We start from the raw sequence: 25289 nt of genomic DNA, 5'->3' as shown, positions 1-25289 counted from the left end.
CGTGTTGACACGCTTCCAAACAGAGCTGGAGTTCTGGGCTTCTTGCTGGGTTAGCCGGTCCCTGGAAGACAATCCCACGAGCAGGGGCAGTTTCCCTGCAGACCATGATAAATGGCACAGGGGAGGGAGTTGCAATTATTAATATTTTAATTACAGGCAGATAATAACGAACTGAAATGCCGTTCTTTATTAAAGCTGCGGCAGCTGGGTAATGAAGGAAGAGGCTGCTTCTCCTTCCCCTCAATCACTCCAAGCTCATTTACCTCGCTCTCATTTGAGGACATTGGGGGATGCGCAAGGAAGACGCTGCTGTTCAGACTGAGTTCTGTCTCGATGGGCTGCAGATTCCGTTCCCACCTGCGCGTGTTAGCAAATCCCTTCGTGTCATGAAGGGCCTGATCCAAAGCTCTTTAAAGTCAGTGGGAGTCTTTCCACTGACTTCCGTGGGCTGGAGTTCAGGACCCAAGTACATTGCACCAAATCCATCCCATTGAAGCCACGGCAATAGCCTCTGGGATAAAACTGGCCTGTTTATTCACCCAGGGTTTGCTTTGCCACCTGCTCACCATGGAAATCCCTAGAAACTGGGTGGAGAATCCTAGGCAGGTTCCCAGCTCCAGGCGCGTTGCTGTGCGAGTCCAGTTTCTTTTTAATTGCGTCTTTTGCATCGATGGGTCTCAGTCCAGTTCCTCCGGGGCAGGTGTCCAGAAACCCCTCTCATGCTAACTGGACCCAGATGGCAGTATCAGCGGAGGGGTCAAGCACTGACTGGGCTATGGAGAGTGAACTCCCCTCTTATACCCGAGGGGTGGCCCCTCTGTCCAGGGCAGGGCTGAGATGCATTGGTGGGCTACTGACAGGGACGTTTGCCAGTGCTCTGCCTGTTCCGTGGATAAGGAAGGGGGGAAACAGTCAGGAGAGTGCAATTCATTTTTCCTTCCCTCCTGCCTCAGCCTCATGTAAGGGTCTATCCTGGGTGGGGACCAAGTGACCCCAATTTTCCAGGCTTCCATTGCAATGGTTGGTTCTTTTGCTTGATCGGCTCCATCCAACCTCAGGGCCTGCCTTTGCAATGTGCTGCGCAACGTCAGTGAAGTGCCAAGTGCCGTTGACGCCCAGAGGGATCAATCAGAGCGGAGGGGCCTCAGCATGTTGCATCTCATAAAACCTGACCCACGTCTACAATAGATTCTGTGGGAAGCCTTTGCAGATAGAACTGCTCAGGGGGGAGGCCAAGAGTAGTTGTGGAGGATATATCTGGACATGCTGCCTCTCCAGTCACTAGGGACATTTCGACCAAGAGCCCAGTCCTAGGAACGGAGCATACTCAGCACCTCAGCAGTTCGGGACCTGCACTCAGTAATAAGGAAGGCTTCCTGGGTAATGAGGGATCAGCCCTACCTTCACCTGTAGGTTTTGCTACGGCCGATGGCAGGGCATACACTAGAACTAGAATGCAGAGGTGCTGCTCTCTTTGGCCCACTCTGTTGCAAGATGTCTGCGCATCTGCCAGCTGTTAACGTTTCTTTGGCTAGGCACCTCCTCAAAAAAGAAAATCCCCCCACCGATTACACCAGATAGGCTCTATGTCAGACTCCCATCAGTTCATACTACCAGGGAAGTAAGGACCAGGAGATGTGCTAGACATGCCCAAGTCCATTTCATTGGCAGTCAGACCCAAAGGCACATCTTTACAACTGGCGCTTCACTTGGACATGTGTAGCTCTGTGGTTCACACAAGCCATTTCACTGGCATTTGATCCAGGCCTGGGTTCACATGATTATTTATTGATTGTTTGTTTGTGTCACAGTAACACCTAAATGCCTTAACATAAATCAAGGCTCCATTGTGCTGGGAGCTGTACATATGCACAGCAAGGCAGTCCCTGCCCCAAAAACCTTACAATCGAAATCGATAAGACAGACAAAGGGTGGGAGAAAGGAAGTATTTTTTTATGTTTGTTTTACAGATGGGGAACTGAGTCACAGAGAGATTAAAGGAGATATTTTTCAAAAGAGCTAAAGCCCCATGTTGGTGGCTAACTGGGAGCTGAGCTCTTTATAAAACCTGGCCCCGGTTGATTTGCTAAGTCTCTTCATGCCCCTTAAGTTTGGCTTGGAAAATTCACAAACAGGACAAAAAGGGACAAACAATTTCTTTTGGCTATGAACTATTCGGTTCTGGCATTTATGGAAAGATGTGGCTCTGCTGTGTATTCCATGGGATGCCTCTCCCCTCCCCCCACTTCTGCTTGAAAATGGGTTATTAAGTAACAGGCTACCCCACGGGTGCTGAGTCAGCCTGAAACTAATGAACACCCGGGCTGGCCATTCGAAATTTATTGCACCTATTAATTACAACCATTAGCTGCAGCCAGTGAAATTTTTATAATGAGGACCCTTGCGACTTTGCCTTCCTAGCAGCAAATTAACTGTGTGGGGGAGAAGAATCAATGGGATCAGCATACTTTACAGAAGTGATGTTTTAATTAGCAATCCTCAGCAAACATGCGGGCCGAGAAACAGTGCCCTGGTTCATTATCTCCTCTTAAAGCAAAAGAATTTCTTTTTGATTTAGTCCTTTTCCGGTCTCTTCTATTTAAAAAAAAAAAAAAGTATCCAGCTGTACATTATAGGTTGCTGCTCTTAATTGGGTTGTATAGGTTGGTTATAATGAGGTAGGCACCCCGGGTGTGTGGAAAACCCCCCAGTAATTTTAGACGTGGAAGTAAAAAACAGATTAAATCATGTGGATATGGTGGTAAAATTAGCCAGCGATACAAGTGGCAGACAGAGCAGTGTAATGAAGTGGCTGGTTTGTATGTGCACCATGCCCTCTCCTGGATAGAATCAGTATGGCCCTGTACTGCTAACAGCTCAGGGAGATAGATGCTTCATTATTTCAAGTGCGAGGTTTTGGAGAAGGAAGCTCTGGATTCTATCCCTGTAATTTTCATTAAGTTCTTAAGGCCACAGAACACAGTATGCTGTCATGACTAATAAAGACCCAGATGACTGGATTTGTTTACCACTGTAAAGAGCAACCCAGCTAAATTTGAATCCAGATCTGTGCTTTCCAGAGTCCACTAGCTTTTGGAACGGAGCTATGGTGTAAAATAAATATGTCATAAATCTCTTAAAATAGGCCTCTCTGCTGGGGCATTGCTCACAACTCCGGGACATTGGAAGCCCAAGGTTTTTAAGAGGTTATGGGTGCCACACATGAGACAGCGGAAAGAGGCCTCTTTGTCAGAGGATGAGTGGTCAGCACTGTCTACTAATCTGACCCCTCTAAAGTGTCTCAAATGGGGTTCCCAGAATCACTAGTCACATTTGAAAATGGTGGCTATAAAGGTCAGAGATGAAAGGGAAACAACTTGAAATCTGAGAGTATGTTTCCATCTTTCATTTCAAGCTATTTTATTCTATTCAGGTCCTTCTATGGCACCCATCACATGGCACCTTCCAGCAGTAGGTCATTTCACAGGAGCACTGGCCTCACCTCACAAATTTTGTGCAAAGAACCGGGACCCATTTCCATTGCAAATGATCCCATTTCCCAGGAAGGATTGTCTTGCTTGGGGCAAAAGGCAGCTTTGAAATTTGGAGTTCAAAGTGCAAAGGTGACTGGTTTTCTAGTGGGAGAATAAAAAGCTAATTTGATCACACTTCTCAGACAAGCAAAATTGGAGCAGCATAAAAATCACATGAATCGACACCTCAGAATTTCTGTGCAAACCTTTGCCATGCCAATTCAAGGGCCGGCGACACATCAGGACAAACCTTCTCTTTCAGTGCAACTCTGCTTTTAGCCAGGTCAAAAGAGAGTTCGCCTGATTCTTCCTCACTCAAAGCAGAGCCCAGTGGATATGACCGTAGCCAGTTTAAGAGTAACGCTACATGATACCACAAGATGCAGGTGACTGGTCAAACTGACAGTAGCAGAGTTGACGAGTAGATGAATTTAGTCCTATGACTTCCAGGGAGGAATAAACAGTAGGAACAAATGTACACATCTTCTATTGCAGTGTAGACGTACCCTTAGAATAAAATCCTGGATCAGATTCTTACCTCAGGGCTTATCTATGTGGGAAAATTTTACCAGCTGTACCAGTATAACTCCCCAGGTGGACACCCTTATTCTTGTTTTACCATTGTCTTCCTGTAATAACTCCTCTAGGCCCAATTCACTGTCACCCTGCACCTTGCGTTGTTGTTTAAATCATTATAAAGTAGGTGTCAAATGTTATCAGAATGCAATGGTAGCATTTTATTCTCATGTTACGCTTGGTGTAAATTACTGCACAAGGGGCAGGGCAGCAGTGATTCAGGCTCACTGACTTTAGTGGAGTTTCTTTCAATTTAAACCAGTGTAAATCACGTCAGAATTTTGTCCCTTTGCACTTCTCTAACCGTGATTTCATAGCGCTTTACCTTTATTCATTAAGCCACACAACCCCCTCTGGGAGGTAACTAAAATACATTAACCATTTTACATATGGGGAGATTGAAGGATTCGTTATACTGAGGATTTTTGCACCTGTGTAGTTACATCAATTTTTGCACTAATACAAACCCCTACTGTAGACATGTTGCACCAACATACCCAGAGGTTTGCCTGGTGCACCAATCCCCAGTGCAGACAAGCCCCACGAGAAGCGACTGCCTCAAGACCACATGGGGAGTCAGTGGCAGAATGGGACTAAAGCCTAGAAGTCCCAGGTCCCAGTCGTTTGCTCTGACCGCAAGATTACACTGTCTCTTGCCGTACAACTGAGAAGAAAAGGAAAAGACAGCATGGAAGGTCTAAGCTAAAATAAAGATTTCCCGTTTCATCAGCCTGACCTGGCTGTTAAGAATAGCCAGGGTTGAAAAGCAAAACCCAGTGAAATCAGTAATTGCTGGGCTAAGGAATAGATTCTGTCCAGCTGGTTCAGAAAGACATTTATTAGGACTCAGAAAAAGTGACATTATTAAAGTGAGCATGCTGATTTCAGACAGCTCCCAATTCATCACGGTGACATTGACAAACAGGGCCTGGGGTTGTGCAATTGACTAAAGAGAATTCTCTGGCTTAACATTTTTAATGCACCCTGCATTTTCTCTGCTGCACAGGGCTTTATCCAAAGGATCTTCTTCCTTGAATAAAAAAGGCAGCAGAGCTCTGTGAAGCATGCCCAGCTCTTGCAAATCAAACAGGGCTTCTGTCACTGCTACCAAAGCTAGTTCATTTATTTTTTAATTATTCTTTGCTCCTTCAAGATCCTTTTTCTACCTTTTCAAGAAGAACAGGAGCATTAGGCTCAGCTGTGCTTGCCTCCATTCTTCCAGGCTCGTTCATCATTGTCTGCTCCCTGAATGGAAGGCAGAGGGGTCACTTTTAAAAGCCTCCATGCGACAAGTTTCCCTAAAGACATCAATAGCTCCATAATGGAAGCTGGGGTCCTGTCAGTCAGACCGCCCAGGTTCTGATGATGGTCGTGTGTTGCCACCTAAGTAAGTCTGGCCTGGGAACCCTAATGTCCGAGGAGAAAGGTCCCCCGGTGATGCTGCGTGGCAAGGGTTGGGTGTTGGGAGGATAAATATCAGAGAACCAGGGCGATCCTGCTCATAGGTCTAAAGTAAGGAAATGTGGCTGTCTATTTCAGTGTCCTCCTGACACAGGCCTGCCGCACACTGCACCATCTGCACTTTCCATAGCGCCTTTCTTGTGAGGACCCCAAAGTGCTTTGCAAATGTTGGTTAGTTAAGCCTTCCTGGGAGGTCTGGTAAGTAATTATTTACCCCTGTTTAACAGACAAAGTGTAGCACAGAGAGAGAAAGGGTCTCGGCCTAAAATGGACTTGTGAAGTGAACTGCAGGTGGCTGTGTAGGGACCAGGAATATGTCTTTGCTGGGCCTGAGCAGCTTCTCTGGGTGCACTGGATTCTTGAGAAGTGGGCTTCATTCGTTGTCGTAGCTGCCATCTTCCCCTCTGACTGATGCTGTGTTGGGAAGCGTAAGCCATGCCAGGGTCCATCTACATCGTATCTGGTAGCCACTTAGGAGCTGTTTTGTGGTGACTCTTTCTTTTGATATCGGCCATTACTTTTTTACCACCACTGTTTTCCTTTGGAAGCTCTCCCGGGGCCAGATCCTCAGTTGATGTAAATCAGCATGGACTCCACTGGAGCTAAATCAGTTTACACCAGTTGAGGATCTCGCCCACTGTCTCCCTGTGTCCTAATCCTAAACCTATCATAGTCAATGAAAAGTCTCAAGTCTCAATGGGCTTTGGATCAGGCTCCTCCTCCCTTCGGACCTGGCCCATGGGTCTGAGAGGCAGAGCACTAATGGCAAATACCAGCACGTTGCTGGGCAGGAAGATGTCAGTTCATCAGGAACTTCCATGGCTGCATTAGAGACCGTACGTGAAATGTTTGTTATCTCCAGGTTCAGCTTGATTAAAGCTTGTCTTTACTTCCTTCTAGGTGGCCACTTGGCTAGAGTCAGGATTTCCTATCAGTGATGTCAGGTTTGCCACTGCCGGGTGTGAGCTGCTGGCTCATTGTGGGTACGTATGCAGTGGCAGATAGTTAGCAAAGAGAAATGCTGGCAGAATGATGTTACCCAGGCCGCATGTGGGAGCCCAGATTAACACAGCTGGACCAGAGAATGGAGAGAGCCTTTGTTAATACGACCTGCCTGCCTGCCTGGGCATAAAAGGACACACTATCTACCTGTTGTAGCCACACTTATGGTAGAGTGGCAGCATGGCCAGAGATATAGTGTGGTCCAGGGGCTGCAGTCTATTCCTGGCTCTGCCACTGAGTTGCTGGGTGACCTTAAGAAAGTCACTTCACTCCTCTGTTTCTCATTCCCTCCTTCCCCCTTGTCTGTTTAGACTGTAAACTCTTTGGGGCAGACTGTCTCTTGCCATGTATGTACAGTGCCTAGCACAAAAGGGCCTCTAGGTGCTACTATTATATCAATAAAAACCATTTGTTTGGGTGCAAAATGCACTCCAACGAGTTTTACAAGACATAATGGGCTGAATTTAGCACTGGGGTGACTCTGCTGGTTTGCACAGATTTACACCAGGGATAGATTTGATACATTAATAATATTCAACAAATGTTCGTGGGTTTTTAATGTTAAAATCCGAGAAGATCCCATTTTCATTTTTCTTAAAGTCTAACATTTCCTTGCAGACTTGGAAAGGCAACTGTGCTGTGCATGAGAAAAACAAATAGAAACTAGTGATGAACAGAAGCGAGCTGTCAAGTTTCATTGTCCAAGCTGAAAGATTTGGAAACAAGCGGCAGAGATAGTGGGAAACCAGTCTGACTTGTAAAAGCATTTTAAATGGTAACAATGGAAGGGCCTGGTCCTGCCATACTTCCCCACGTTGGGTCCGATTCTGGTAGCCTTGCCTGCACTGAATAATACATTACTCAAAGGGCCGTACCCTGGATTTCACTGGGCTATTTGTAGCGTCAGGTATCAGAATCTGGCCCATTGAGTAATACCTTATGGTGCAGGTTTGAAAGCCCACTGAAGTCATTGGAAAATGACTCCCACTGACTTCAGTGGACTTTGTCTCAGGCCCAAAGTCCCATTGACTTCAATGGGGTTACTCTGGTGGGGCAGAATTGGGCCCTACAGTATTTGAGCTCAAATTCATCACTGGCATAAATGGTCACGACTCCTCACGCTGCAATTAATTTTACGTTCTTTACGTGAGTGGTGAATATCGCTAGATTCTTTCCCTCTAGCCCAGCCGGGGTGCAAAGAAAACACCCAGTAGCAAGGTAGCAGGTTCATTGCACTGTGACTTCAGATTTTTATTCTGACAGTGTGTCTGGAAATTTCCCTGGCAATTGTCGCAGGGCCCCATTTCCCTAGAAATGGTGGGAAGGATTGTTACTCCTGACATATGCCCACGACTGCACTTTCAAGAGGGTACCATTTCCAGGGCCTAGTTCAGATGGATATTATGGGTTGGATTTTGTTTTCCCTAATATCTGAGAACCAGATCCTTAGCTGGTGTAAATCAGTTTACTACTATTGACTCCAATGGAGTTACATTGTTTTATACCAGCTGAGGATCTGGCCTCTGGGTTTTTAAATATCTCCAAAGCAGGTTCGCCTCCTTTTGTCCCCTTTTAGATGCAGGTAGTAAAACTCTGTTAAGTAGTTTTAAAATCTTCAGAGTCCTGAAGTTCTGCAGTACGCCTGGGTTCCTGGAGGAACCTTGGTAGAGCTATACCCGCATAAAATGTATGCTGAGAAATGTGAATCTGGATCCAGATTTTGACCGCCCCCAAAGCTGAGATATATCTCTATCGTTGACTCTAACACAGGGCTCCATCTGGCTTCTGATGAGCCAAATTTACACTCACCGACGTCAGCTGAGATCGCACAGACAGTACTGCCCTGGAAGTCAGATGGGAGCCTTTCCAGTGACTTTCACGGCAGCTGGATCAGGCCTGAAGGACAGAATTTGGACCACGGTCTGCAATAGGTGCTGAAGTAGGGTCGCTGAGCCTGATTCCCTGCTTGCTTACGCTGGCGTAAATCAGCATTAACAGAGGTGGGTGCAGTTACATCAGTGTAAAGTGCTCAAGGCATTTTCACTGGCTCTTTCTCTCACTGCGGGTTTCCAAGTACACCAGACTGGTTCTGCAGAGAGTTCCTTTCTGCCACGTAAAGTCACAGAGTGTAGCTGCACTGAGAGAGCGGAGACAGCTAACAAGCGAGCAGCATATCTAGCCTTCAGACGGCTTTGCCCAGTGGCACTTTGCTCTCTGCCAGCTGTTACCTCAGAAGACCCTTTTGCGGGCTTATAATAAAAAGCGGCAGCACACAGAGAGACGCACAGAACTGCCGCTGTGCTAAGAAACCCTGCAGACGGGAAGCCTCATTAAGGATCCCGTTGCCGTTGTTCGTGAACCCCGCAGGTAGCAGTGGGGCCTTTTTAATTGGGGAGCCGGCCAGACAGGTACACAGAAGGCTGTCAAACGAAGGGGAAGGTGGGTGGAGGTGGGCAGCCGGAGAAGTGTGTTAAAGGGACTCTGTCCCGTGGCTGCTGTCTGCTCTATATTAGTAGCTGGACTCTGATTGGAAAGACAAAGCCCAGAGGATAAAGTCAGCCCACTGGGTAGCTGTGCTCTGGTTCCCAGGTTACTGGGTGGGAGGGATGTAATGTTCATTGCCGCATAGGAATGACAGTGCTGGGGAGTTGAAGGCTCTGAATGGCCGTGTTGGAAATCAGAAGGTCAGTCAAACATTCTCCATGGCCTTGAGCAGCTTAGCATGGCTCCCTGACAGCCAGCCGAGCTACCGACAAGCAGCCAGGCCACGTGGGATCTAAGATGCAATCTCTCCTTTCTATTGGGGTAACTATCAGCTCGGGATGTTTGTAACCACGGGGCTGGGAAGGGGTGGGGTCACATGCCAAAAGGATTTTTTTAAGCAATATTTTTGCCATTTCTCTTGCAAAATCTCCTTTGGGCCACATCCTGCTCTCACTCGATGGACTTATTCGGCACTCACTCAGAACCCGACCAACAAATCTCCTGAGCACATATTTAAGGGGACTACTCCTTAATACGTGCCTGCTCAAAGGCATCGGCGGCTCAGGGCTTAACAGCAGCACTTGGCCCAGCATGTTCAGTTTAATTCAATGCAGTTAAAGATTTTGTCCTTACTTTTCTCCTAAGTGTCGCCATGTAAGTTAGAGACAGACAGGTCCAGCTCTGAATTGCCTCAAAGCTACAGGGTGCATGAACCAGGCCTGTCTCTCTTGGTAACTCACCAGCGTCAGAAGGTATGATTCATTGCTAACCACTGTGGGTAATGCTTGGTCCTCTGGAGCTAATGCTAGAACTTGTGTAACAATTCCCATGTGTGGATCTCAATGCTTAGATGCGTGTCATTATCTCCATTGGACAGAGGAGTTAAGTGACTCACCCAAGATCACAGAGTAATTTAGTGACAGAACTGGAAGAGCCCAGGCTCCAAACCCGCACCCTGTATGCCAGCTCACACTGCCTTCCTTGCTGAGGTAGGGGAGAGGGGCCTGTTGAGGTTTCCTTCAGGACTCTGTATTTCAGAGATTAGACTGACCGAGCCATAGAAATGTAGTATTGAAGACTCTTGCTTTAGAGCATTTCAATCATTGTTCCCCTCTTTCTCAGGGCAAAACTAGATCGGGTCATTTGCAAAGTTAGAAATGTTAAAAATTAAAACAGGAAGAAAGCGCAGGTGGGTTTGACTTCAGATGTTATTTTTTCCCTTCCATATCTTTTTTTTTTTTTTTTCAGGCTTTTGTTTGCATAATTCCATTTTGCAGCTGTTAGAGCTGTTACTCCATAATGTGGGCGGTGCTTTGGGGCATGGTTTTATCCACTCAAAATGGACAAGAAGTCACTGAGTTTTGATATCAGCTGCTTCTCATTAAATGCGGTTGCTGGGTCTATATCGCTAAGCTTTATTAGAACACCCCAATGAACCTAAGCTTACCATCCCTGTAATATGCATTAGCCTAGCAGACTGTCCAAGTTATCTATGTTTCTGTGCATGTGGGAACTGCAGCTCACAGGCTTGTACAGGCAGCCTGTGTTTGGTTCAACCCCCCTCTTTTTTTACTGGAAAGGAAAAGTTTGGAGAATGTGATTGGGGGGCATCTGACATGGAGAAGGCTTGAGACAGGAAATTCAGCACTGGAGGGGGAGGGGGAAGTCTATCCTGCAAAGGAAGGCTGTAATTGTCCATCCCTGCCCACCTTCTTTCCCAGCCATCAGCAAGAGCTGCTCTGATTTTAAAAAACGCTCTCTTTCCTTCCTCTCCCCGCCCCTCCCTGTAGGTTACCTTTGGATGTGCCTGAGCCTAACTTTCCACAAGGGATGCCCCAGTTCACATTCGCTTGCTTCTGCGGGCTTCATGGCTTCTGCAAGATGAAGAGGAAAAAAGAAGAGGCCAGCGCGGAGCAGGAGACGTCAGTGTGAGACTTGTCCTAGGTGTATCACGTTTACCTGCTCATTCTCATTACTGAATCCCAGCCCTGGTTTGAACTTGGTATGACACTTTTATCCTTTGACTAAAATCCCGCCTCATGGAGTATCAGTCCCATTTCCGCTCTCTGACCTCTGTCACCGTGAAGTTCCATCCAGAGAGGCCCCCATCACAGCTGCTTAGTTTGCTTCCCTGCTGCACTGCTGGGTGCACAGGGGGGTGAGGGGTGAGGGACAGATGCTCCAAAGCCTGGGCCAGAAGGACCCCCAGCATGTTCACGTAACACCTAAAGGGGAAGCTGAGTTTCCTACACTTGATTGTCAATTGTTAACCCTCCAAGTGCAACCAGGGATGTACAGGAAACAGGGCTCCTGTTCCATGAGAACTTTTGAGATTTCAAAATGTTTTCATGTCCTGAATCAGGATGAAAAATCAAAATCTTGATAACTTCCACTACCTGAAAAACTGAGGGGGAGGAGAAACCAGTTCAGATCAGTTGGAACGTTTTGTTTCCGTTTCAAGTCTTTCCCGTTTAACCTTCTCTCTCTCTCTTTTTTTTTTTTTTTTTTTTAGTCTAAATTTACTAAAATTTCTGAACAAAAAGTAATTTTCCTTTGAAAAGCTGAAACTTTTTTCCAAACATTTTTGAGCCGGGAGATGTGTCGAAACTGACCCTGTTTCATGAGAAAGGTGGGTGAGCTCATATCTTTTATTGGACCGGCTTCTCTTGGTGAGAGAGACATGCTTTGGAGCTTACACAGAGCTCTTCTTTGTGAACACTTTTGCTTTTGACAAATCAGCTTTTTTCAACAAAGTTTTGCTGAGAAATTCTTGACCAGCTTGAACTGTGATCTCCCCTAGGAGACTGGGGAACTTTGTCCCATTCTAGTGAGTGGGCCATAGAAGAGGTTTACGACTCTACTGCTGCTTCTAGTTAATGGCTTAGTTCTTTAGCCTAAGTGGCAGCTGCTTGTGCTTTCAGTATTGAAGGTCTTGGGTTCAAATGCTCTGTTGCTCGAAGTGGAGTCAGTTATACAATGCCTTTTGCACCTGAATAAATTTGGTTTCCTCCTCTTTTCCCTGTATCATAACCCCTATGGCATCCATAAGGGGAAAGCCAACTTCTTAGGGGACCTGAAAGGAGCCAGTTTGGCTTTGGTGGGATGTTCTTGTTTATTGTAGCAGAGGGAATTCCAGCCAGGATCATCTAACCATCGGCACACAGCTCTTGTTAGCAGCAATAGCCATGACTGGGGCAAGGGAGAGGAGCAGGGAGTCCAGTTCCCACATTCCCAAAGGGGAGGTTGTCTTGCTCAGTGCAGTCCTCCCACAGGGCTTGATAGATGAGCTCGGGAAGGTGTCCCGGCAGGAGGAGGTGACCCTGGGATGTGAATGATGGGCTCGCTCATCCCTGCGGTGGAAGCTGGTTAATGTGTGTTCACACGTTTATCCTGCAACGTCTCTCTTTTTTTTTTCTCCTCCTTCTTCTTTCCTAGAGACTTGCCTGGCTTGGAAAAAGCTGAAGCTCAGAAATGACCTCCCAGAAGAGCCATAGACAGGCATTATCTTGGTTGTTATGTTGGTTCTGCACAGATAAGGTGTTTGGCCTTAGACCCCCCAGCTATCTTTGGCAGAGAGACAGAGTTTGTCCCAGTCTCTTTGCTGGGTGAAAGTTTCATTCACGACAAAGTTGTCCTTGTCTTGCTCGGATATGTCCCCATGGACAGACTCTGAAGGAGATATCAAAATCAAGGCCCAGATCCTGCCCCCAGTTTCCCTGGAGTAAATGGGCAGCAGGAGTCGGCTTCATGTTTTTAAGTTGTCTCTCTGCTGCACTGTCTACTGAAAATAAACAAGCCGTAGAGTTTTTTTAGTATCTCCCATGCAAAGGTCTGTGTCTACAAGAAGCAGTTCCTAACGCCCTGGCGGTATCTGGTGCTCGGATGTGCTAGATGCCGGCATTGAGAAACCCTTGGCAGGTGGTGCAAACACACTGGGCTTTGATTCTGCTCCCTTTTGCACCGGTGCAAATCAGGAGTCACTCCACTGAAGTCAATGGTATCAGCACAGTGGGAGAGCAGACTCCTGCCCTTTATGTGTGTATGATGTGTGTATGATGGGAATGAATTTTGCAGTTGGCCCCATTTCTATAATGGGCTTGAATCAAAATCCCTGAACTCTGTGTGGAGGGGACTGGAACCCAGATCTCAGCTTTGGCGCTCAGGTCCATCTCTAGCGTGGAGGCATCCTCCAGAACAGTGGTTCTCCACCTTCCCCATAATGGGAGCCCTCTTCCCATCTAGCCATTTAACAATCTGGGAAAGGCAGGATGGCCCTGACCCTCTGACACCTGTCCGGATACTCACTGAATTCACAACCCCCAGGCTAAGAGCCTGTGCGCTCAAAGAAATTCATGCAGCTGACAGTCTGGAAAATGCCAGGGTTCAAATAGTTGACCTTTTTTCCTGGCACGGCCCCCCTCTAATCCAGGGATAGCCATTAGCGTTAGTGTAGTGCTGCAGTTTCAAAGGTCTCACTGTTTGCTCCCTCCTTGGCTGTTGGTAAAGCCACATGGAAACTCCCTCGCTGCTGTTCTTTCAGGAGGTGTCACAGATCGACTCCCCTCTTCAGGTACCCTATAGTAGCCCGAGCATCTGTCCGTGGGGATCCCAGAAAATACGGCTGTTTTGTGGCCTGATCCAAAGACATTGAGGTTAGTGGAAACCCTCTCTTTGATTTCAGTGAGTTTGGATTAGGCCCTTGAACCCCACTCTGGAAGGTCTTCACGTGGTAGCGTTGGAGATGGGTTTGAACCCAACCCCCGGCTCCAAACACCCCCAGCCTCATGGCACTGGAAATCCAGATCCAAATTTAGCCACTCTGACCCAGCACTGTTTAATTCAGGCAGCCTTAACCCCTTCACTCCTGAATCCTTTACTGCCACCTGCAAAATGTGCAACCTGTGAGGTGACTAGAGGTTTGCTCTTCAAGTGGCGGTGACTGGGAGGGAATACCCGATGAGGATGGCCACCAAGCATTTGTAGCCACATGGCCCTTTCAGTCAGAATAAACGGTGGCAGCTGCTTCTTTTGAGAACTGGTGGCAAGGCCTGAGCTGGGTGCATGACAGAGTCAAAAAGACAGGCTGCCAACAAGACAGGCTGCGATGGTAGCCATGGAGACAAGGGGAGGAGGTTTAAAATGGCTGCCTCAGGCAGTAGTGCATAGCTGGCGGCTATAGGGAGCCCTCATGAGCTTCCTCTTAGCCCAGTCATCTCTGGATGGCAGTGCCAGTGGGAGGTTTCTTGCTTGTGCTCAGGGTTGAGTGGCGTGGACTACATACTGCTTTGTGCTGAGTGAAAACCCATTGGGTCCCCTAGAGAATTGGGGTGCCTCCCCTTTTAATATGCCCCTGGCTGGGGTAAATTGCTGGTTCCCTGCCTCCTCCTGTGTAGCAGAAAACCTCCATTCACTTGCTCCTCTAACTCACTCAAGAAACCCATTGCACCAGTTCTGGATACATCTCCCCGGCCCCATCCCCATGGTGGCATACAACCCAGCCCTCAGACTGGGGTGGGACAGAGGATGGCTGGTGGGAGAAGGTCATGTGCTAACTCTGGTGGATGGAGGCTGGGGAGGGGAGCAACTGAATCACGTTGCATGGGATCCTCAAGGGGCCTTCACTCCAGCCAGCCAAAGGCTTTGGGGGCAATGTTATTAAACAAGCAAACAAAAAAATAGTAACTGGGGCAAAACCACAGTTTCTATGTAAAGATCAGACATGGACAATCAGGGGCACAGAGTGTCCTACGCCAGGGGAGTGGGGCCAAAGATTGTTAATATTGTAACTCTGATGCAAAATCTTGCCCTGTCGAGTCTCTGAGGAACATTGTCTGTTGCTGCGCTCTAAGAAGGGGAGATGGGTAAATCTTTAGGGACCAGATCCATGGCTGGTGTAAATCAGAGTAGACTCAGTGACTTCAATGGAGCGATGCAGATTTACACTAGCTGAGGATCTGGCCCCCAGAAGAATAAGTTGAGCTAACTCAGAAAACAAATCCTTTTCCCCACTTATAAAACTCACTGACCTTTCCAGCGCTCAGATCGCTGCTGCGAGACCAGCTTTGAGCTTGACAAACAGAGCAGTGTGTGCTGGTGACAAGCTCCCCTTTTGGGAAGATTTGCTAGTTTGGCCAGCTACCAAAACCAACATGGCCATTATTTTATTTTTTTATCCAAAGGGTTTAGCGTGAAACCTCTGCCCAGCAAGGATGACCAATAAAAGGAGACACATAAGATCATTTTCTGGGGTATAAGAAGAGCAACGAACTCAGCGGCTTTAAATAATCTTTGTCGGGTGCCAGTAATCGGGGTTGCTCTAGGAGATGGTTGAGTCACTTAAAACATGTAGCTCATAGAACATATAGAGAAAGGAAACAGCTGGTAGCAGACCATAGCGAGGAGTCAAACTGCACCTGATCTTGCTCAGAGAATCAGCCTGGAAAGTTCACATGCTGAGCAGCACTGTATTTTCCACATGGAGCATGACGGAGATACTCAAACAAGGGGCTGTCTGGTTCATGCACATGAAGGATCAAGCATGGGGAAGGGACCCAAGACTGAAAGCATTTGGGGTCAAACGACAGATGTATATGGCCCAGAGGTTTTTTTTTTTCTCAGTGAACATTGGCATGTCTAGTTTTCATCTCATTCCAATGGTGGCAGAAGGAATATAGGCTTAGTTTGGGTATCTAAGTCCCCTAGGAGGTTTTTCCAAATGACTGTGTGTAAATATTAAACATTACAGGCCAAATTCTGGGGTTTCTTACTCAGGCAAAGCTTTCACTGAGTCAAAGCCTGACTGGAATGGAACACTTTCCAATTACATTGGCTCCAGACAGAGCTGACGGTGCTCAGCGCCTCTCTGGATATTGCCCCTTGGTTGGGCGTTTTTTCAGAGTAAAGACTTCAGGATTTGGCCCTAAAATTCTTCCCGATTGTTTGCCCCATAACAAAGCAAAAGGAGAAGTGATGCAGAGGATGAACACTGCCACTGAGCATCTCCGGCTGCCAATATCACAAATGAGCTTCTTATTCGGCAAGTTGGCAGCAACAGGAAATGTGTTTTTTAAAGCAAACTGGCTACCACCATATTCTGGGTTGGGATATGCCTGTGAAGCTCCCACTGACGCTAACAGGAGCCCAGTATGCGGATCTAAAGCCAGGATACAGCTGCATATATCCTAGCACAGTTCTGAGTTTCTGCACAGCAAGAAGCATTTGGCACCATGTGAACTTTCACGCTGTTTTCTGCACTGAGCAAAGTGAGTGGAGTTGTTTTGACTCATTACCATTCATTTTCATCAAGGTCAGCTGGCCTCATCTCCTCCTGCTCAGATGACTGTGTAACACACTGGTTACGGTGAGCAGTTATATCTCTCCATGGATCTTTATTGGCCTTCTGCTTATACAAAGCAAGATGAGCTAACTCTTTAGTGCAAGTGGCAGAGGCATGTGCATTTGGTGTCGATGGACTGGACACACATCCAGTCCCTGTTTAGGACCAGTGTCTGTGTGGGTACTGCCCCTGTTCAACACAACCATAGGCTATAGAAGTTATTCTGGCAGCAGGAGTTGGTTCCAGCTGAAGGTCAGTTGGCAGCAAGTCCTTGAGACCTTCCAAATTCCTCTGGGTCGAAGTCAGTGGCAGGAGATTTGCAGATGATCACAGTCTGTTTCCTTTTCAGTAAGTTGGACCCCATGTAAACTAAGAATATTAATGTTTTCCCCAGTGCAGTGACTTTTTAATTGTTTCATGAAGTGCTAGGTGAACAGCCAAGGTTACTGTTGTGGAACGTAGGCTGCTATGAGCCTTTGATTATGGACCCATCACAGCTTCATAGTTAAGGTTCCAAAATTAATACACACACCCTGAGACTCAGCATTTAGGTAAAGAGCTAACAGCTTTATTGCATGTATCCAGCTTGGCTGGAGGTTTATACAGTACTAATTAAATGCTCCTGAAATGGGTCTTACTAAAAAATGGGAAGGGTGCTTCAGAGGTTTTCTCTCTATTGTGATATAAGCTGGGAATGGGCAACAAGGGATGGATCACTTGATGATTATATGTTCTGTTCATTCCCTCTGAAGCATCTGGCATTGGCCACTGTCAGAAGACAGCATACTGGGCTAGATGGACCATTGGTCTGACCCAGTATGGCCATTCTTATGTTCCAAAATCTGGTCTGGAAGTAGGAGGGGGATCTTTCCAGGACAATACAGTAACCTATCGAATGTATAATGTAGGCTGCTGAATTTATCTCATGTCTAGAATTGCTCCTGCCTCCAGCAAAGACCTTCCTAGCTAGGCATTGATGAATAAAGTATGTAAAATGTATAGAGACAGAGAGACACAAACACACATATATATTATTAAAACTGCAATAAATTACCCAAGTACGATATGAATGTTTAAAAGCGCAAGCTGTAGTTATTTTTAAAGAGCAAGTTCCATATACATGGATAGATAGCTCCCAAAGTAATAATATGTTATCCACAGTGGCTCTGAGCAAAATGATTTGCTCCTGGATTGACCTCTGTGGTTCTCATAAATGGCTCGAGGCGCTTTTTGATTCTCCCATCATAATGACTTGACCTCTAGGTTTATGGCTGAAGGTTCCTTCACCCATACATCATTTCCCACCAGACTCCAGCACAGCGCTTTTCTGTAGAGAACCTGTCAACAGTCTGAATTTCCAAGCAATTTGTTCTTTACTAACTGTCCAGGCTGAGAGTGGGTGCTGTCAACTAACTTCCACATTTCAAGTTTGCAGTGGGCAAAAAGTTAGATTTTTTTTCCCATTGGCAGCATTTTATTAGGACACTGGACTCTTCCAAAACTGAAGGCTGGAAAGCTGACAGCTCTTGTCAAAGTATAAATGTTCTCTCCCTCTCTCTTTCTCACCACATACTTGAATAACCCCTTGCATTTTTTATATCAGGGGTTTGTTTCAGTGCCCAGAATTTCCACTTGTTCCCACATTTATGTAACATGTTTGTGTTGCTTGTCCATCTGGTTTCCACTTTTCCACCTCAGAGGTGACTGTGTTTCATGGTGCTATAGAAATGTGAATCTTCATAATAATTAATAATAATAAATAATGAATAAATAACAATAATGATAATAAACTCTTATACAGAGCTATTCATCTATAGATCTCAAAGCACTTTACAAAGGAAGGGAAGTATCATTACCTCCATGCTACTGAGGCCCAGAGCAGGGAAGTGACCTGCCCAAAGCCACTCAGGGAGCCAGTGGAAGAGGCAGGAAAATAACCTGGGCGTCCTGACTCGCAGTTGTCCCGGTGAAGCTTTTTTTTGGATTTTTTGAGATGAAAGGGTGCTGTAGAAATGTACAATTATTTCTCTCTTTTTATTACACAGTTGCTTTAATATCTCTCCCATCCATGCCAGAGTCTGTGTATAATTCTTCCCATTAAAACAGGAGTCTGAGCTGTAACATAACTCCCCGGAACAGTTTCAAAGAGAAGAGGTCTACCATAATTGTTCCTCAGGAAAATGAATGTTATGCTCCTGAAAGATGCATTTGTTCCCACCAGAAATAATCCATCTTTAATCCTATTACAGTGAAGGAAACCATCCAAGTTTCTCTAAATGAGAATGGAAGGATATATTTGAAACAGGCAAATCTGCTCATTTCTGCAATGCAGCAAGCACTGACGTGTGAAACTCCATTGCTATACACCCCACTGGTTGCCTGCAGCCCTTGCCCATGACTAGCTTTTCAGATGACCCAGTTGGGACCTATGAACTTAGCAAGGTGATGTGATCATGGGAATTTAGGAAACCAAACATGCAGTCCCTTTCCACATCCAATTCTTCCTGAGCAGTTGGCAAAACTTCTTTCAATCAAAGGGCCGGATGCTTCACTGGTGTAAATCAGCATAGCTCCAATGATACCAATGTACTAGAGCGGAGGATGTGGCCCAAAACGGCTTCTGAAATTAAAAGGAAAATCAGCAATGCTTGATCCTAACAGTACAGAGTCTGTAATAGTGCTGATGTTGTAGTGCAGGGAGAAACAGCTTTAGTGATAAAAATAACCAGTGTTGCCTTGGGTTAACTTCCAACAGACGCAGTGTAGCCTTTTTGTAAATATTGGTCTACTTTGGAGCTGGAGAGTCTCCAGAATTTTATTTGCATGACAATAACTGGGTAGGGGACTGAAAAATTGTGTGTGGGTGGGGGTGAGGGGCGAGGCTTTATCCCAAGTTGTTTTGTTTTTTATCGGCAGATGATCTCTTGACAGAGGTGGTCTTGCCAAGGAAACATTCACTGCACTGATTTAAGATGAAGAAAATGTTTGTGCAGTGAATTGGAAGGGTACAGAATATGCACAAATCGTAGGAGTGAAGCCAAGAAAAAAGCTGCAGCTTGAACTCTTGTCATGTAACATGTTGCTGGAGGTCTTACTGAAGATGTGCAAGAAGAACAGGAACATAAACTAATCTAATCTGATACAGACACCCACGTATATATAATATATCAAGTTAGAATCTTTTTTTTTTTTTAACTCCACAATAGAAACTAAGTCTTCATTTCACCGGAACACTTTGCAAATGCAAGCTTTTGGCATTTAATTGGATTGGAAAAGTATCAGTGCTCTGTTTCTTATTGCCAGAGTGATTTCTGCATTCCAGAGTGTGTCCAATTTCTTTTAAGATTGTCTAACCAAAGATGCCCTTTTCTTTCTTGCACTTACGTGTTTTCTAGGGTGATATGGTAGGATTACGTTTTTTAAATGCACTTTACTCCCCCTTGTTGAGCTGTTGATCCCAATTATCTTGCTCTTTATGATTATGCACAGGAAAGAAATCAGACATCCGCACACCACTGTCCCATATGATACTTTCCATTTTCCATACTGACATGGTCCCCCAATATTTTCAAAAGTGACTATGATTTTGGGTCCCCAACTTGAGCCACTTTAAAGAGTGCTGATTTCCAGAGTGCTCAGCTCTTTCTGAAAATCAGGCTTCTTTCAGGTGCATCCAGATGGGCACTTGAAATCACTAGTCATTTTAGAAAATCTTGGCCCTTTCCCCCCCACCGCCCCATCAGCAGAATAGCTTTCCTGATCCATATCTTGCAGTCCTTTCTGTTGCGCTAAACAGGAATTTTGCTCTGAGCAAATACTGCAGGATGGGAGCTGTTATTTGTATCTCTTCTTTAAGGGTAAAAAAGAGTTGATTCAATACAATGTGTATTTATTAAATGTATCTGTGTATAATTTGCACAGCCACCTTGTAAAGCAGGGTGACCACATGGGTAACATACTCATGGTCTTAAACCACTGATAATAAAACAATCCTCGCTATGAAGTTTATTATATGTATAGATTTATATATAGGGTCAAATTTCACTCTCATTTATGCTGGTGTAAATGCAGAGAGTCTGTCCGTGTGTTCAAGTGTCTCCAAAAATATGTATACTATAGAGATGGGCCTGAACCAACCCCCTGGATCCAAGCACCCCAAAACTTCCCCCAGGTTTGGGGATGTTGGGGTATCTCAGACCCATCTCTAGTGGAAAGGCATGCAAATAAAAAGCAGAACAAAGCAAGGATGTTATCACAGAAGATTCAACGCTAAGGCCCTGACCCAGCAAAGCATATGCTTACATTTAAGCACGTGCTAAAGAGCTTTGCTGGATTGGGTCCTAAAATACAGTGGACCTAATTCACCCCTAATGTAATTTTATTGTTCTCCAGTGAAATGTACATTTACCCACATATTTAAAGGTACAGGACTGTCTTTGCAATGTATTAAGTGTCTCCCTCTTGTCCTTTTTCCTTTCACTGTCTGGATTCCATCATAAAAGGGACCTAACCAGACACTTTCCTCAGGAGTCTCCCAGCTTCAGTAGCCATAGAAACCAGCTATTTTTAGTCTGTTTTTCAAGATGAGGATAAATGACTTTTCTCTACTTTGGAAAGACAGAGGACCAGGTCAGCTTCTTGTATTATTGCATGGTAAATGGGTGTCTTTAAAAAGCCATGCAATCTTCTTGTAAAGTACTGCTTATTTAAGAAGAAAAATAAGTGTGAAACTTGTTAATAGGAGAGCATATAAACATGCAAAGTAGATCACTCACTCTCTGGTATATTTCCTATCTAAGAAAAAGATTTGTAATAATTTTTAGAGCACATGCTTTAGAGTATGGATTTTATAGATGTCTAGAGATAAGGGTATTTTTGGTACATGACATGTTTTGCTTTCTCCTTTCTCAAACTGCTTGCTTAATCCCTCCCCCATACATACTGCCTGTGAAAATGCAATTGTATTAAAAATCCCCAAACAGTCACTTTGTTTTCTAGAATTTTGTTCCTGTTTGAAGCTGGAGGCTTTTCAAACAGGACTGAGAAACAAATTTTGTATGATTAATTATCAGGTTGCATTTTAATGAGTGACACTGGCTTACCAAAGGTACAGCCGAATTCAGTATGCAAAGGGAAATAAATTTAGTGGTGATAGAAGATCTGTTTCTTTGGGGGTTTTCTTTAAAACCAGTCACATCTGCAGAGATTAATTAGTCCCGGACCTGCAATGCAATGCAATTTAAGGGGGCAGACCTCTGCACCCCTGCAAAGCCCCATTGACTTCAATGGGACAACAATGCTGGCACAGAGGTCTGCCCACATATATCACATTGCAGAACTGAAGCCTTGTTGATGTTTTCCCACATACTTTGTACAGTATTTTTTGATCCGCTAGCCTTATACACCCTTCATACAGATCACACAAGCCTTGTGGGAGAAACCATTGGTAAGGCAATGGTGCTGTGCAATTCAACTTTCATAGACTGGCTTGACCCTGCCAGGGGCTGAATGCTTTCTGCAAGGTGCTGCTTGCCTCCCGGTTTCCACTGACTTCAACAGGTGCTGAAGCTACCCTCTGCATCTTGCGGGAAGTACTGAGGATACCTTCCAGCATTGAGCCATATAAACACAGGGCCAGATCCTCAGCTGGTGTAAATCAGTGTAGTGGGAGGATCTGGCACACTCACTCCAGCATTGATAGCTGGACTTGGAAAACCGTCCTGGAATCAGATCAGTAAAACTCTCATATATGATAATGACCAAGGTGATTTTCTTTATACATGTAACAGGTATCCTAGGGCTGTGTAGGCATGAAGCCCAGTTACTTCTGCTGTGACATATCTAGTTTACAAGACTGTACTATAAGTTACAGACGCATATCATGTCTGTATCTTGCACTGAAATACCTACCTTCTGATCTGCCTCCCGCTGATTAATTTTCTTTACTGACTAGTCCCATTTTTGGAAGCAGCTAATTGGCTTTGTTTCAGTTCTTTTGTATGTCTCTGAAATCTATGCACCTGGAGTAAGCACTTTCTTGTTCTAACTGTAAAAGCATGACTAGGGAAGGAGGTATGTTAATTGCTGTAAATAAAGAGACTTTATAAAATCCCTTTGCAGTAGATTAATTACGTTTTCCATGTTGCTGATGCTTCTTTATTATTACGGAGATCAATGAATTGACATGACAGCTGGGCTGTCACTGACAGGCTATTGCAAACATAACCAAGCAAACGGAGTGCAAAGGAGGCACTTACTGATGGTGGGAAAGAATATGCAAAGAGTAAGGTTGAAAGGAGAACATTTAAAGACAGTGCCAACGGGGTTATTAAGATTACAGTCAAAATTGATCGGTAGCTCCTTATTATCCTGATCTGTGTGAAAATGAAATAAGATGTCACTCAATCAAATTAACGGCAGATAACATTAAACCTAGAGGTCGCAACCTTTGTTGTGTATGTAGGCCAAGTTGTGCAAAGAAACACCCCTTCGCACGCTGTGTATTTGGTAGAGCAATGCAACACTGGGGGGCATTTTGGAAGTGGCTAGTTTGGATTTTGAGGGAACTGTACCTGTACCATAGTGGACAAGAGGCCCCAGGGGACCACTACAGAGGTTCTACTCTTCCAAGGATGCCTCCAGTTCTGTGGGGTTTCCCCACGCATCTTGGGGCATCTGAGAATCAGAAAGGCCTGCCCACTTCCCGAGCCCCCAGATACACTGGAAACTCCATGGGCCTGGATTTTCTACTCTCTTGTACCTTATTTAACCATTTATTTTGTGCAAAGTGGGTGTAAAATGCTACCACTGGCGTAAAGACCGGATCCAAAGCCCATTGAATTCTGTTGGCCTTTGGATCAGGCCTTCTGTGAGTGGAGAATTCCAGTCAGGTAGCATTTACAGCCACTTTGGACGTATCCATGGCTATTTTTTATTCTGCCTTTGTACAGCTTGGTCTATGACTGAGGCTTCTAGATATTACTGCCACACAAATAATAAATAATAAACAACAGTAGTAATACAAAAGACGCAAAAGTGGGTCATGCCTCAAGAGGGAGAACTAAGCCCCAGAGAGCTTTTCAAGGAACCTCCTGTGGGGTTTCTTCCACATGAGAGAAAAAGACACAGCCCTATATTGCCATGTTCCAGACTAGTGTTTCAGCAGCTTCCTGGAAAAATGTAAGAAGAGCTAAAAATAGAGTAGCAGGACTTGCAACAAGACAAATAAGGATCCTGCCAAATGTCACTCGTTTCAAGGACTACAAAAATCTAGATCCCAAAGCAGATCAATTTCATCACCCCCATTTTACAGATGGGGAAACTGAGGCACAGAGCAAATGAAGTGACTTGCCCAAAGTCACTCAGCAGACCAAAGCCAGGACTAGAAAGCAGGTCTCCTGAGTGCCAGTGTACTACCCAGTAATCCATACTGCTTCTCTCTATAGACAAGCATCCAGCAAAAACTATCCATCTAGTAAAGGTGGGTCTTTAAAAACTGAATAAATTGTACTAGAAACTTTGGTCACGTGAGAAGAACCTGGGGGCGGCCTAGTGAAGATGAGCCCTTAGTGCAGGCTCCACTGTACAATGCACGGAGGGTCTGATCTGATCCCATCGAAGTCAGTGAAAAGGGTCCCACGGAAACAGCCCTGACAGCTAGAAAGGTAGACCATGCTGCAGACATGTACAAAAATAAATAGTTAATATGGGCCGCTATCACAGAAAAATTGCTTTTGAAAAATGAGATTGGAATGAGAAAGACAATTGATTTGTTATAGATGGGGCTTGGATCTGGATTTGTCCGGGGCTTGGTGTTCAAAGCCCATGAGTTAGGTGAGGGTCAAATAGCACCGAAATATCGCAACTGCTTGGGCTGGAGTGTGGCCCGAATGGTGTAAACCTCCTAAGATCAGTGAGATTTCTGCCACCTTGTTCATATCCAAATTGCAAAAATAGGTCCTTTCTGTCTGGGATCCCTCCCAGAACCACCTACTCAGGGGGTTTGGATCTGGGGAGTCTCATCCCACCCACCCCGCAAATGCTGGGGCAGCTGGGATCCTTTCTTTCTTTTACACCAGTGGCGCTGCACACGGAGCTCCTCCGGGAATGACGCAGCCATTCTGTTTAGTTTTAAACCAGCAGCAAGATGAGCCCAGCTTAAAAATAACTATTTTGACAGTTTTGATGTAAATATGTGAATGGCATGTTCTGCTGTTTTCCTTTCGCATTCTTCATTGCTGGGTTCTGTGTGGGCTGGAGACAGGCTGAGAGACAGGATGCGAGGGTGCCACCTAGAGGACATTCCTCAGTCCCCGTCTGGGTAGGATTCAGACACTGTCAGGAGTCACTGTTCAGCCAGACAATGTAAAACCTCCCACTCTCCACAGCAGCCAGACGACTGATCAACAAGCTCCGCGTGATGTGGAGAAGACAGGCTCGGATTTAAAGTGGGGTTTGTATTTGCTGAGAGGAAGATGGGGCTGGAGGGGGAATAATATTATTTGCAGGAATGTCAAGCGGAAACAAGCGGCAGGAGTGAGATAAGCATAGAGTGCAATCCTGTTTCAGACAGAAGAAAGAGATGGACATTGTGAAAGGGGAAATCAGATTAACTGGTAAAAGAGTCCAAAGTGCATAAGGGCTTGAAGGGCTCAGCAGTAAACCTTGTAGGCAAACTTTCCAGAAGCAACTAGTGCTTTTGGGTGCCTCTTTTTGTGGATCCTTTCTGCAAATCAGACCCTTTTCAAATGTCTCAAGTTGGGCTCCCAAAATCACTAATCCCTTTTGAAAATACTGGCCTACAACTGGTGGCATTTGCAGGATTTGGCCCAAAATAGACAGAGTAAGTAACTAAATAGTGACAGGACAGGCAAATGCCACTGCAAAGTTATTTATCA

General features: G+C 45.4%; 1 protein-coding gene across 3 annotated transcripts in view; it reads left to right on the top strand.

Moving 5' to 3' along the window:
• The window catches only part of BLACAT1 (BLACAT1 overlapping LEMD1 locus), a 60021-nt gene extending 37535 nt beyond the window's left edge, over positions 1–22486 (top strand). Inside the window, exons 2-7 of one of the 3 annotated variants that reach the window (XR_010916920.1) lie at positions 6471–6553; positions 8343–8572; positions 10847–11000; positions 11569–11685; positions 12492–13708; positions 20895–22486. Coding sequence is in view for 1 of the 3 variants with exons in the window: in XM_067531779.1 (XP_067387880.1) it covers positions 10887–10988 (102 nt within the window). In the remaining 2 variants the exon portion in view is untranslated. The other 2 variants (XR_010916919.1, XM_067531779.1) reach the window with 2 other exon arrangements.
• Positions 22487–25289: the final 2803 nt, after the last annotated feature.

The sequence above is a fragment of the Emydura macquarii genome, unplaced genomic scaffold (genome assembly GCF_026122565.2).
Source record: "Emydura macquarii macquarii isolate MOO-44397 ecotype Brisbane River unplaced genomic scaffold, CSIRO-AGI_Emac_v2 contig_3220, whole genome shotgun sequence".
NCBI lineage: Eukaryota > Metazoa > Chordata > Testudines > Chelidae > Emydura > Emydura macquarii.
Note: the sequence above shows the minus strand (reverse complement) of the source record. Positions and strands in the feature narration are given on the sequence as shown.